The following is a 13,748-nucleotide window of genomic DNA, read 5'->3' as shown; positions in this document are numbered from 1 at the left end:
ACGTGGGAATTGGTTTTGCTGCGGATTTCACTGTCTCCAGGACCACTTTCACCTGCTTCTTTTGGTTTGAGCCAACGCCATCATGTCGGATGACAATGCATTGCAGTTACATTGTCGGCGATGAAAAACTTTTTAATGTCCCCGATCTGGTCGTCTTCGGCGATATGGCATATTCTCTGGTTATATATCGTCAGACACCTTGCAGTTCGTTCATTAGAAAGCTTGCTGGACGTTAATAAGTCCTCTGGGCAACACCTTACTTATAATCGGTGAAGTGATTCTGAGGCGTGTTCGTGCGTGTGTCGCTTCGTGCAACCCAGCCAGGCCGCTGTTGTCACTAAATCGCATTCTGTAAAATCGTGCGGATTGAACGATGGACATTGAGCATAAAGTTTCCGGATGCGTTTAGTACATCATTAACTAAGCTAACAACGCCAGTACCGGACTTAATTACTGGTTTCCTCTGCTTGCTGGTACTTTTGTATGGAACGTATTTCTTTCATGCCCCGCTACATTTCTTTACAGGGACGAAGTTGGGAATTAGGGGAGGGTTTTCAGATCACTCGGTACACACAGCAAACTTTGGCAAGCGACGGGAGCAATTTGCGAGCATGTATTGCGATCGGTTTGGGGACAGAATTTCGCAATCTCTGTAGTAAAGAGGGGGAGTGGGGGGCGCGAATGGAAGAGGTACGCCATAAAGATGGCCAAGTTAAGGGCATCATACGTTTGACTGAAGTGTCACATAAACGGCGCGACATTATCGAAATACAGCCGCGCATGGAACACGTGATTGGCAATGAAGGGATCTTGAATGAGTTGGGGGCCGGCAGTGATGCAAGGCGCGTTTCCGTCGCACTTTGACAGGGACGTTGCCGCGGGCTCCTTTCTTGCTTTTCGCCTACACTTTTCATTAATTTGACGAGGTTGTTTCTTCAGTGTTAAGTGCTTCGCTCTACGATGACGCAAGTACAAAATGTGGGTGGACAGTACACCTAAAATTGCGACGCGGCTATAGCCACCCGAACAACTGTATAGATATGTTTAAAGAATCAAACAGAGATAGACAGATTTAGTGAATTGTGAGGTTGACTTGCCTGCATAGTTACTCCGAAAGCCTTAATTGCTATCTGCGAGAGAGGAAACAAATGAAAATGTCTGCAAAATGAGAAAACAAGGAGACGACCTTATCACATAAATTGAACATGGTCTACATTAAACATACATCACCTACCAGGGAATAAGAGTGAACGGAACGCGGTTCCAAATCACAAGTGCGTTATAGAGTGATACCGCGGAATTCAATTAAAAGGCGCGTCATTATATTGGGCGACCACACGTGTGCAGCATTGGCGTACGATGGCATTGGCCCTCCTGTGCCCCTTATACATGTGGGGGGGGGGGGGGGGGACGCCTCACTGCCGCGATATATCTGCCTTTCATCATTCCGTTTACCATAGTGTATATGTCTTGAGTATCTTGTGCAGCCGCCAGCAGACTTAGCGGCAGACTGTTGACGCAAAGTTGGAATCCGCCGGCAATAATTATAATTTGTAAGGTTTTAAGTCTTGCCCACGCCACGGTTTGGCTATGAGCCAAGCCACAGTGTGTGTGTGTGTATGTGTGTGCGTGTGCGTGCGTGCGTGCGTGCGTGTGTGTGTGTGTGTGTGTGTGTGTGTGTGTGTGTGTGTGTGTGTGTGTGTGTGTGTGTGTGTGTGTGTGTGTGTGCGTGCGTGCGTGCGTGCGTGCGTGCGTGCGTGCGTGCGTGCGTGCGTGCGTGCGTGCGTGCGTGCGTGCGTGCGTGCGTGCGTGCGTGCGTGCGTGCGTGCGTGCGTGCGTGCGTGCGTGCGTGCGTGCGTGCGTGCGTGCGTGCGTGCGTGCGTGCGTGCGTGCGTGCGTGCGTGCGTGCGTGCGTGCGTGTGTGTGTGTGTGTGTGTGTGCGTGCGTGCGTGCGTGCGTGCGTGCGTGCGTGTGTGTGTGTGTGTGTGTGTGTGTGTGTGTGTGTGTGTGTGTGTGTGTGTGTGTGTGTGTGTGTGTGTGTGTGTGTGTGTGTGTGTGTGTGTGTGTGTGTGTGTGTGTGTGTGTGTGTGTGTGTGTGTGTGTGTGTGTGTGTGTGTGTGTGTGTGTGTGTGTGTGTGTGTGTGTGTGTGTGTGTGTGTGTGTGTGTGTGTGTGTGTGTTTGGGGGGGAGGCCTGAGATCTGAGCGGCGGATATCCGCCTGAAAGGGACGACTGAAACACAAAAGAAACTTCAAAAGGAGTTTCGGCACGTTGCAGACTTCAGAATAGCCTGTACTCTATTCGATCGACGTGAACACACTTCAGCTTTTGCTCCCATTGTGCATTTGTTGGAGCTTTACTTTAACGGCAACGTGCAAGTACAGGCTTTGCTTTTTTTATTTCCAGAACTGTTAGCGTTTAGTTTCCGAAACGTCGTGCATGTTGACCAAGGCTAATTGCACATAGTTTCTTGCTCATTGGTATGAATCGTGTGGGCGACGACAGCACAGCATTGGCGCTACGCTTGCACTTCGTATAATAGCACGCGCACAGGTATTGCACGCGCACAGGTAACGGCACAGGTAATAGCACGCGCACAGGTAACGCCGGTATTGTTGCTTTCATCAAAATAGCAAGAAAAATTCAGGAGTTTCCCCTCATGGACAAATCGTTGACCGTGATAGCAAGATTTAGCGTTGCGCTTGGACTCCTGGGGCCGTGTTCTTAACGCGGGAGTGACGAGTGGCCGCGACGCAGCACGCGAAGGCAGCTGCTGCGGCTCGGGAGGAACAGCGCCCTGGCGAACAACGCCCTGGAACAGCGGCCTGGAACAGCTACCAGGCTTCTCACAGCGCTGGCGTGATGGGCAGCGTCGCCAGTGGGAAACCCCCCGACGTTAGCGAGCACCCAGTCAGCTAAGACGTTTACTGTCCGTTCCGCTCAGACCAGTGCATACACGCAGCAGCTCGGGAACCCCGTAATCTGCTTGTAGTGTGCGTGCGCAAAACTCCTGTGCCACCAGCGGAAGGCATGAATGATTGAATGAATGTGTGGTTTTTATTGGCGCAAGGGCCAGGTATGGCCACCAGCGGAAGGCGGTGCGCTACCCGGGCTCAACCACTGAGACGATTGAGGGGAGCTTGACGGTATAATTGCTATCGCAATAAAAGATATCGGCAAACTGAGGCAGATACACACAGAGGAGAGGCGCACCGAGCTGAATGATATTTTTTTGTTGCCGATATGTGCCCGCTGGTCACCCGTTCTTGCGTTGCGCCGTCAATGATGTCACTGCCACCAGAATCGGCGCGGAAGACTGGGAGAGTCGTGCCGCAACGCCGGTCGCCAGCTGCCGTGCGCGAGGGCGAGCAGCAGACACTGAAACGGGGAAACTGAAAACCGGGGGGAAAAAAGACACGCACAGACACACAATATAAAAGAGAAAGTTGGCATACATAAAAACAGATACGATCCATATTTCCAACCATATAATAGGCGAATGGAGAGAAACGTGGCGAGGCGGAAGCCAGCGAAGAGAAAGCATTAAAGCTGAAGCTTTGGCAGACAGCTATGTCGAGGCCGCAGGGAAGCGGAGAAGGGGTCTCAATAGAGTGAAAAGAGAAGTGAGGCAAGAAGAACAAAAGTAGATAAATGGATCGAATAGGCAGCGCCGAGCTATTATCTATCGCACTTGTCGCGTCTATCCGTCCATCCACCTCTCCTCCCCCTCGAACGTGGGCTTTGAGGAGGAGGAGAAAAAAAGAAAAGAGTTGGCGCAGCCGCCGCGTGCTCGTGCTTCGCTCTTGCGTGGGCGCGTGTTTTGTTCTGTGGTTTTCGTTGTGATTTTTCGTGGTAACAAATCGCGTTGCGACCGCGATACGTGCCTGCGTCCCATGAGCACAGGATCGTGGCGAAGGGCTCCTCTCAGCTGCTGGCGGAGGAGAAGGCCCGTACTGACACGCGCACCAAGGCTTCGATAGGCTCCGAACAGCGTCGACGCAGCCTCCGTGTGTTGTTCAATTCGAGGCCCCGACCCGCCGCGCACATGTCGGCTCACCGGCGCTGACTCGTCACCTCGGGCTGTGTCAGCCGAACCGCCAGGCACCGGGCTGGCGATGGTTGTGCAAGAGGGTGAATTGGAAGTGAGCCGCCGTCACCGCTCTCAGCCGTCACCTAACGCGTGGGTGACAGAAGGAGCGAGATCCATGAATACTGTAGGACGGGGCTTCTTTCATGCTTGAGGCAAGTACTTCGCGCTTACATTGCCTAACGCACTTTCCAGTATTACATCTCCGTTATTAGTTTATAATGGACATTTAGTACGCTCAACATTGCCGGAGGAACATTGTTCTTCCCTGAGAAGGTCTAATATATGCAAGAAATGAACAGGGGTCGGCGGAAGAGAACATTCGCTGACGCTTCCACTGCATTCCGGTTGTGATGCTAGGTCACCACTATTGGCTACGCCTGTTGGACCGACGTCTGCGAAAGTTCCAGAAATCGTTGCCGTTCGGAGGACGCATGTAGTGGTTCCGCAACCAAACATGTACGCTATGAATACTTGGAAGCCGCGCCAGATTATCGGCATCCCAGCCCACCTACTCCTTATTGCTTTGTTCGCTCAGACGGAGTTCATGTCATGTTGGGCTATTTACAGACTAGCGTGACATTTTGGTAGAGCAAGTTGGAGTTGCCGGTCGTGAGGTTGCGGGTTCAGTTCTTAAGAATGTAAGATAGAGGCTTCTTTTAACCAGAGCGAACAGAGTGTATTGCTGATTATTAATGAGATATCGGAATAGAAACGTTAACAGTACTTTTTAAGCTCACAGCTTCGAGAGCGCTTGCTCGCTGTGGTATTTGTTTCCATAGGGTAGATAGACCATTCCTATACCATGTTGTTATTGATGTTGACAGAGGTACACGTCTTATCGTCCGTAGCCCTATATGGTTTTATGGACAGTTGTACAACAAATAGCCGCTCGCTTCTGTCCTGGATAAACTGGACAGCCGTCCTCTTTCTGAATGCATATTTCTAGGTCCCTGTCTTTGACAGAGGTCTTCGCAGCAAACTCTAAAATGACTGCTCCATTTATCTAAGGTGTAAAGCTCAAGTGAAAGACTGAGCGTCACTGCATTATGACGTGATTGTCATCCTTCCCTGCCTACTGTAGCAAACCAGGTTACTGTTCAGATGTGCCCCTCTACCTTTTCATTTGGTCACTCTCTCTCTCTCTGCGGGCGTGTGCGTGCGTGTGTGTGCGTGTGTGCGCGCGCGCGCGCGCGCGCGCGCGTGTGTGTGTGTGTGTGTGTGTGTGTGTGTGTGTGTGTGTGTGTGTGTGTGTGTGTGTGTGTGTGTGTGTGTGTGTGTGTGTGTGTGTGTGTGTGTGTGTGTGTGTGTGTGTGTGTGTGTGTGTGTGTGTGTGTGTGTGTGTGTGTGTTAAGCGATCTTCGTCGTTTAATGCCAGTTGCTTGCCAGCTCACACAGAAAGGGCAAACATATGGTTGAGCTTTCACGCGCGTGGACAACACTAATTAAGTGAAAATGTGCGAACTGCTGTTCGCTACTCCGTTGGACGGCTCAGATAGACATGTTTTGTCTTAGGATCTGCAAGGATACGTAGTAGCTCAGAGCAACAAGTTATTGTTACCACATATATATATATATATATATATATATATATATATATATATATATATATATATATACAGGTAATGCCATGAGGACGACTGCACTTCTATATAATAAATTGCTATATGCGATTCGTAGCGGTATCATCGGCCTTCCTTCTTTAATTTGTCATACCTGACGTGAGCTGTACGAGAAATTCCATCGCTATGGTGGAGACATTTCTGGAAAAGCGGATGGGTCTGATTGCGGTGTATAGTAACAGGCAATTCGAAATAGAGGCATTTTAAAAGTAAAATGGAACGCTTACCGATGCATCAAGCATGACCCTCCTCACCGCGTCGTATCTGCAGATGTGCCGGATAATTTATTTTCCGATATCCTGTTTCCAGTGCGACGTGACAGCGCCGTGTGCCGCACGGGAGGGCGACCTGACGGTCGCCATGATCGAACTGTTTGTGCCGGCGTCCGTGAGGCCCGCTTCACGTCAGGCTTGGTTAATTCCTCGCCGCGACCTAATATTCTCGCGGTTGTTTTGACGTTTGCGTCGCCATCAAAGTGACTGGGAGTGCAACGACGAATGGAAGAACGCGCACTGCTGCTCGCGCTCCGATGCGTGCGCATGTCTCAGTGTCGGGCGCGCGCAGCCGCGTGATTGAAGCCCGCCGAGAATCTGCCATATTTATCAGCTTTGAATAATAGCGACCGCGGCGGCACGAACGCTCGTCTTTGTTCTTTCTAGGCCGTACTGACACATAACTGAGCGTGACTTACTTCGTTATAGGAGCAAAAAGAAAAAATGAAAGCGTTCGCTGTTGTTCGCGAGCTCGATCCACTGCTGATGTATTTCGGCCTTCGTTTTCCCTTTGGTAGATCTGATCCCTGTCTATTTGCTCGAAGGCTAACTTCAGATGCCGCGGTCCCTGTAGGGCACACGAAGCCGCGCTTCTTTAGTTAAGTGGTCTTGCTTGCTGGAACTGGAAGCGGACCAGTGCGCAGAAGCTTCGGAGGCGGTTCTACTCGTGTGGAGTGGTTCTGAGCCCCAAGCGGAATTGAATTTAATATTTGCTATAGCGCCAATAACGCCTCGCTACACTTTTCGCGGAGGTATGAAGGAGAACGCGGCTATGGCGTAACACTGTTGCGCACGAAGTCTCATGCAGGCTCGATTCCCGCCACCAGTGGCTGGATTCATGAGAGAGAGGGGGGGGGGGAGTAGAAGAATCCAAGAGTGTATTTGTGCTAAAGATTTGGTGCATGTTAACGCAATTGACGTTGTTAAATTTAATCCGTAGCCGCCCGCTATACGGCGTCATTCATAACCGAGCTGTGTACACGTGTGGTCTGGGACGTAAAACGCTATGCATTGATGCTGCAATTCCCGAGCCGGTGCCGTCAGTGTATTCCAACGCCTTTTGTCTCTTTCTCGTCTCTCGCAGCCGGTCCGATGAAATGGAAATGCTCATGACCGACTTGGAACGTGCAAATCAGGTAAGGACGCCGTCTCCTGCCTGTCCTCAGCGTGCGCTGTAGTTGATGCATGCCCGTCGCAAATGCGTCGCAAGCTGCGGAAGTATGAGACGCGCGTACCACGAAGCACTCAATGCGCAATTTTTTTGTGCCTCTTATTTCCTCATTTTTGCGGCTGCGATGCTGCGCTGCATCTACTGAGCATACCGCGGTGCCATCTGCTGTGAGCACCACAAAGCAACGTTCCTGGGCTTAACCCCACAAATCTCGAACACCATTCTGCATCGAAGAAAATTAGAAACATTTGTTCACGTTATTTCTGTGCATAGAAAATAAATTAGTACCAAAACACGTTAACTTAGTAAATCAATCTGTAAGCAATTAGTAATCGATTACAGACTACAGATCTAGGACTTGCTCTGCCGTATCAAGAAGGCTGCTATGGACTTTGCGTTAAGCTTCTCGTGCTTAAATTAGAATTTATAAGTCTGACTTTGTGGGGTTAAACGCTGCACTGCGTGTGTCGTGGATTTCGACATTGTAGCAGATCACAAATTCTTTCGCATCGTTATGTTGAACGTGCTATCCTAAGTGACAAATCTCCTCGCCTGTCTTTTAGTTCATACGTACTCCACATACCTATTTACCATTTTGATTTGTCGGTGGATACTGCAAAATTGAAAACGAATAATAGAAGTTAGGAAGGATTTTTTTTTTCTTTTCGTCCTTCCGTTATCGCAATAAGTAAGCGCGTTCGTGCAAGACGTAACGCCTTTTTATATACTATATCATTTTGCTGCTTGAAGATCAAGCCGGCGCGGTTGCTTAGTGGCTATGGCGTTGCGGTGGCAGGCTCTAGGTCGCGGGTTCAACACCGGTGTTCGTCTGGATGTGGGCGAAATGCAATACCGCCCTTGTAGTTAGATTTGGGTACACGTCAAAGAACCCCAAATGGCCACAAAATTATTCCTATGGCGTGCCTATAATCTACGGCATGTCTTATAATCAGATCGTTGTTCTGACGCGTAAAATTGCACATATATAGTCAAATCATAATAACTCCTTCATGCCATTGTTGTGTTGGCTTATCATTTGGCTAATAAAATTCGGGCCCCTCGGTTTCCTTTCCGCTCATATATATATGTATATATATAAAGTTTAGCTGTGAGCTCATGCGGTCGGAACTGCAGCTAGAAAACCTGCACACTTACCGGTCACATACTAGCAGGGTGTCGATACAAACGGTCTCTAGTGGCTTGCATTGACAGAGAGGAAATTACACTCGCTCTTTTTTAGTTCACGGTGACGAGACGGTCTTGAAGATGGTTGGGAGAAGAGTCGGCTTACTCAACTCGGCGTCCAAGTTGTTCACACTGTTAATGATCGCCTTCATCGTTAATCTACTCTTCTCGATGCGCCGCTTGGAAACTTACTTCTTGGAAACCGGAGACTCATATCTGGTTAACCTCCCTGCCTTTCCTCTTCATTCTCTCTCTCTCTCTACTTCTTTCTGCTTTTTACTACTGAATCGATGTTCCCAAGGGAAGATTTTCACAGCACCTTGGAACATCTTTGTGGCGAATAACCACGAACAAGTGGTAATGTTTTGACTTGTCAGGACAAAGATAAGTCATGGAATTTCACCCTCCAGAAAGGAGATAGTTCACGTGGTCGTGTGAACTTTATTGTTAGCCTCAAGTTCAAAGGGAGTCAAGTTTTGGATTCCATCTAAACTACGGAGAGCGGTGAAGTGAGATCGCGGAAGACGACGCAGACAGGACGCTTTAGTGCTCTGTCCAGTCGGATTGCAGGAGCTCTTTGTTATCGCCCTGTTTTAGCGTTAAGCTGCTGGCCGCCTGCCAATGCATTCACGAAAAAAAAAGTGCAAGTTTATTAGCTGCCTATACATGCGGCGAATCAGCCGTTGCGAAGCTAAATGTTGTTCCACAGGTAATCGATCGGTAGTATGTTCATCATAGCAAACAATAAGTGCCGATGGTATGCGATTATAGGCAGAGACGGCTGTACGTCGCGCAGCCATTGTCATGCATAACAACACACGTAGCGATGTAGGTATATTATTTTTAGCGTGGCTGCGAGCGGAGCGCGTACATGAAACCAGGAACTGAGCACGCGCTGAGGCGCGCTCGTCATATTTCTTTATTACTGCTTTATTTGTTTTTCCTAACGGTCGCTTTCATGTGCGCGCCGTACGCCATCAGCGGCGTTAGCGTCTGTCGGAGTCATCGGGCCTTCGAGCGGGCTTCGGGAATCGCTGCTGCGGCGATGACTAAGTCGCCGGTTCCTGCCTTTGTTTGGCAGGAGAGGAGAAAGAGCGAGCGAGAGCGCTCGCGCTTGGGCGAGAGAAGTGATCGGCATTAGAAAAAGGAGAAGGCAGGAGCTCCAATTTCGGGCGAGGGATACATTACTACGCCGCGGGAACCTACTCGAAGCAAACATCCCTAAAATCAGAGATGAGAAGCGAGGGGTAAAAAAAGGAAAAACAAAAGGCCGACCTGGTAGAAATGGCTGGGAGCAACGGGGTGAGGCGAACGGAAGGGATTGAGCTGCGGGGATATGGGCTTCGGAAATAAATAAACGCCAGCGCCCAGGCAGGAGTGCGTGGGGGGAGGAGGCTGGAGAACGCAGGGATGAAAACGAGCGTAGGGAAAAAAAGGAGGCTTCGAATGAAGTGAAATGCGAGCGAGCTGGCGGCGGGTTCGAACCATGCGCGGCCAGGCTTTGGCGCGCTGGCTGATCGGACGCCTTTGTCCCAATCGGTGCCGGTGCCAGCTCCCGGGGCTATTATGCCGGCCGGGCGCACTCGCCGCAGAGGAAAAAGACGGGGTCGATGGGGACGGCCAATCCTTTGGCGCGGGAGGGGAAGAAAGCCTTCGGTTGTCGGGGATGGGCAGGCAGACCGGTCGGAATCCCATCAGTGAGCGGTGCATACACGCACAGAGACAACCCTTCCCTCTCGCGCTTTGAGGAATAAATAAACGAGATGCTGGCGGCTGCGAGGCGAGGAATTAAAGGAATTAAAATAGGGAAACTGGGAGAGAGGCGAAATGACGGCGGGGACAGCATCACACCTCCCGCGTCAGCCGCCGCGGCGAAAGTTATGAACCCAGAAGGGGATGAAAGAGGTTGGAAAAACGAGGCGTCCGTGGTGCCGGAAAGTAAAACCAACCGATCTGGGAGGCAGGCGCCCTGGTTTCGGGGGGGGGGGGGGGGGGGGGGAGGTGAGGAGATGCGAAGCGGTTGACGTGGCAACTGCGCGCACGATAATTCGTCGGAGCAGATCGATGCCGCACTTGTGCCGATTTTGTGATTTTTATTTCGAGAACACTCTCGTTCGACGCGTTGTTGATTGTGCCACGTTTGCTCGCGCTGTCATAGACGAGGTTGACCGTGGGATGAGGTCGGAGGAGGGGCGAGGGGGAAAAATCGCCTCTCTCGCGTGGGACATAGACACGATGCAATAATTACCGACGCAATCACGTTTCAGGCGGCGCAGCTAGGGCCGATGTTGTACGTGTACAGTGACGCAGGGGTTGGCATCTGCGCTCGATAATGCGTACGAGGCCCCCTTCGGCATTCTTTCGGCCGCCACCTCGTTAGGCCGATTGAGTCACCACTCGCTGTCGATGCGTCGCTGATGGCGGCCACCCGCGTCTACTGCGTGGTTAAAGTAGCCTGTGGTATACAACCTGGCACGGTCGCAGCCGTTATCTTGTTCACTCCACTTCCGGGGAACGGGATGTCGAGCGATCGCCACCGCGTTCGTCGAATCAGTCAACGAACTTGGAGCCATGGTGCAACAGTGCTTGTAACAGGCGTGGAGGGCGAAAACAATCGAACAGTGATTCGGGCGGCCATTACCGTGCGTGCAGTGCGACGGAGGAAGAGTGCAATTTTCTGCATTGCTCCATCGTTGCAGACACGTATGCGGCCTGGCAGCAGAAGGAACGTCATATCAGTTCCCGGGTTACAACATGCCGGCGCTGCTGCCGTCCGTCAAAGGCACTCGCTACGTGCTTAATGCGCTGAGAAGTGCCTGTAAGAGAGCAGGTTGGCTCGCACATTTGAACAATTCTCTAGCAGCGTCAAGGCGTTCGGATAGTTGGGATTTGTAAAAGCGGCCAGCAGCAACGTAAACCATAATATTACGAGCATACAAGTAACGTAGACCGCTGCACTATTGCAGCAGGAGAAAGGGTTTGGGAAAGCAGCTGCGTTTGGCTCTTGCTGTGTACCCTGCACCCTGATGCGTTTGCGTTGTCTGTCGGTAACTATATACGCTGCAACCATTCAATAATGAATAGCCAACCCGGATATCCGCGTGAAACGAGTTAAAGGTCATTACGTCGGCATCTTTCATATATCGGGAGAATGTCTATCGCGGAGCGCTAGAAGAAAGGCAGGAAGGTTAACTAGAATTGCACAGTGGGCTTACCCTACACGCTGCGAAGGGAATGGGGGAACAAGTAGGTTTAGGTGCCAAGTCACATACCACTCGATGCGAGTTAAAGCGCTCGACTACGGCGATCATAACGCCACTTGATTGCGGTAGGCCGAGCTCCGTTTATACAGATAGCCGTTTGACTGCGCGCGGAACAAGAACTAGGTCAGCCCGCACGGCGCCGACATGGAAAGGGAAGCTGCGCACATAACATGTGTGCCGCAGCACCGACGGTTTTGCTTCTTCTTCGACACTTGTTCGAGCTTGGCCTCAAAGATGCGCCGCGCCGTGACTACAGCTGCCGATGGAGGGCGCGCGTCTGAACACCGCCGCCGGCTGCGCAACCCAAGAGTGCGCTCGTATTGTTCGGCCTTTTCCTGTCGTAATTCGTGCTTGCCCTTTGAGCGTCGATTTCCAGGCGATACAATGATACGGTGCGCTTTCACAACCGATTCTTTAGTAGTGCTGAAACCGAGTGCGTGCTTTCTTTATTTTTTATTTCTTTATTTCTTGCTTGCTTGCTCTTGACATCTGTCCGACCGATCAGAGTTCACGCGGCGATTCGAAAACAGCGGAGAGTTAGAAACACAATCAATCGAACGGCATATCGAACTATGCCCGGCACGACTCTGGAAATAACTCGAAGATAAAACGGAGGCGCAGCGAGGACGCAGACTGAACAAGCGCGGTGATTGCCTCAATTAGATTATAATAGGTTGCGCTCTCAGCAAATGTGAGAAATGAGCGCCAACTGCTTGCTGCGTTTGTAAAGGCACCGCGATCGCCGACATTACGTTTAAAGTGACGTCTCTCTCTGCTTTACTGGCGTTCCGAAGGCACCTCCGCTGAAGTCAAAGGGCCAAAATTGTTTTTTTTTCTCTCTCTCTCTCTCTATTTTGGTCCACGATTGAGACAGACAGACAGACAGACAGACAGACAGACAGACAGACAGACAGACAGACAGACAGACAGACAGACAGACAGACAGACAGACAGACAGACAGACAGACAGACAGACAGACAGACAGACAGACAGACAGACAGACAGACAGACAGACAGACAGACAGACAGACAGACAGACAGACAGACAGACAGACAGACAGACAGACAGACAGACAGACAGACAGACAGACAGACAGACAGACAGACAGACAGACAGACAGACAGACAGACAGACAGACAGACAGACAGACAGACAGACAGACAGACAGACAGACAGACAGACAGACAGACAGACAGACAGACAGACAGACAGACAGACAGACAGACAGACAGACAGACAGACAGACAGACAGACAGACAGACAGACAGACAGACAGACAGACAGACAGACAGACAGACAGACAGACAGACAGACAGACAGACAGACAGACAGACAGACAGACAGACAGACAGACAGACAGACAGACAGACAGACAGACAGACAGACAGACAGACAGACAGACAGACAGACAGACAGACAGACAGACAGACAGACAGACAGACAGACAGACAGACAGACAGACAGACAGACAGACAGACAGACAGACAGACAGACAGACAGACAGACAGACAGACAGACAGACAGACAGACAGACAGACAGACAGACAGACAGACAGACAGACAGACAGACAGACAGACAGACAGACAGACAGACAGACAGACAGACAGACAGACAGACAGACAGACAGACAGACAGACAGACAGACAGACAGACAGACAGACAGACAGACAGACAGACAGACAGACAGACAGACAGACAGACAGACAGACAGACAGACAGACAGACAGACAGACAGACAGACAGACAGACAGACAGACAGACAGACAGACAGACAGACAGACAGACAGACAGACAGACAGACAGACAGACAGACAGACAGACAGACAGACAGACAGACAGACAGACAGACAGACAGACAGACAGACAGACAGACAGACAGACAGACAGACAGACAGACAGACAGACAGACAGACAGACAGACAGACAGACAGACAGACAGACAGACAGACAGACAGACAGACAGACAGACAGACAGACAGACAGACAGACAGACAGACAGACAGACAGACAGACAGACAGACAGACAGACAGACAGACAGACAGACAGACAGACAGACAGACAGACAGACAGACAGACAGACAGACAGACAGACAGACAGACAGACAGACAGACAGACAGACAGACAGACAGACAGACAGACAGACA

General features: G+C 50.8%; 1 protein-coding gene across 5 annotated transcripts in view; it reads left to right on the top strand.

The window, feature by feature from the left end:
- The window catches only part of ct (homeobox protein, cut), a 205,648-nt gene that overhangs the window by 143,641 nt on the left and 48,259 nt on the right, over positions 1-13,748 (top strand). For all 5 annotated transcript variants that reach the window (XM_055065542.1, XM_055065540.1, XM_055065541.1 and 2 more), the window contains one exon: positions 7,065-7,116. In XM_055065542.1, coding sequence (XP_054921517.1) covers positions 7,065-7,116 — 52 coding nt within the window. The remainder of the gene's footprint in view (positions 1-7,064; positions 7,117-13,748) is intronic.

Source organism: Dermacentor andersoni, chromosome 3 (genome assembly GCF_023375885.2).
Source record: "Dermacentor andersoni chromosome 3, qqDerAnde1_hic_scaffold, whole genome shotgun sequence".
Lineage (NCBI taxonomy): Eukaryota > Metazoa > Arthropoda > Arachnida > Ixodida > Ixodidae > Dermacentor > Dermacentor andersoni.
Note: the sequence above shows the minus strand (reverse complement) of the source record. Positions and strands in the feature narration are given on the sequence as shown.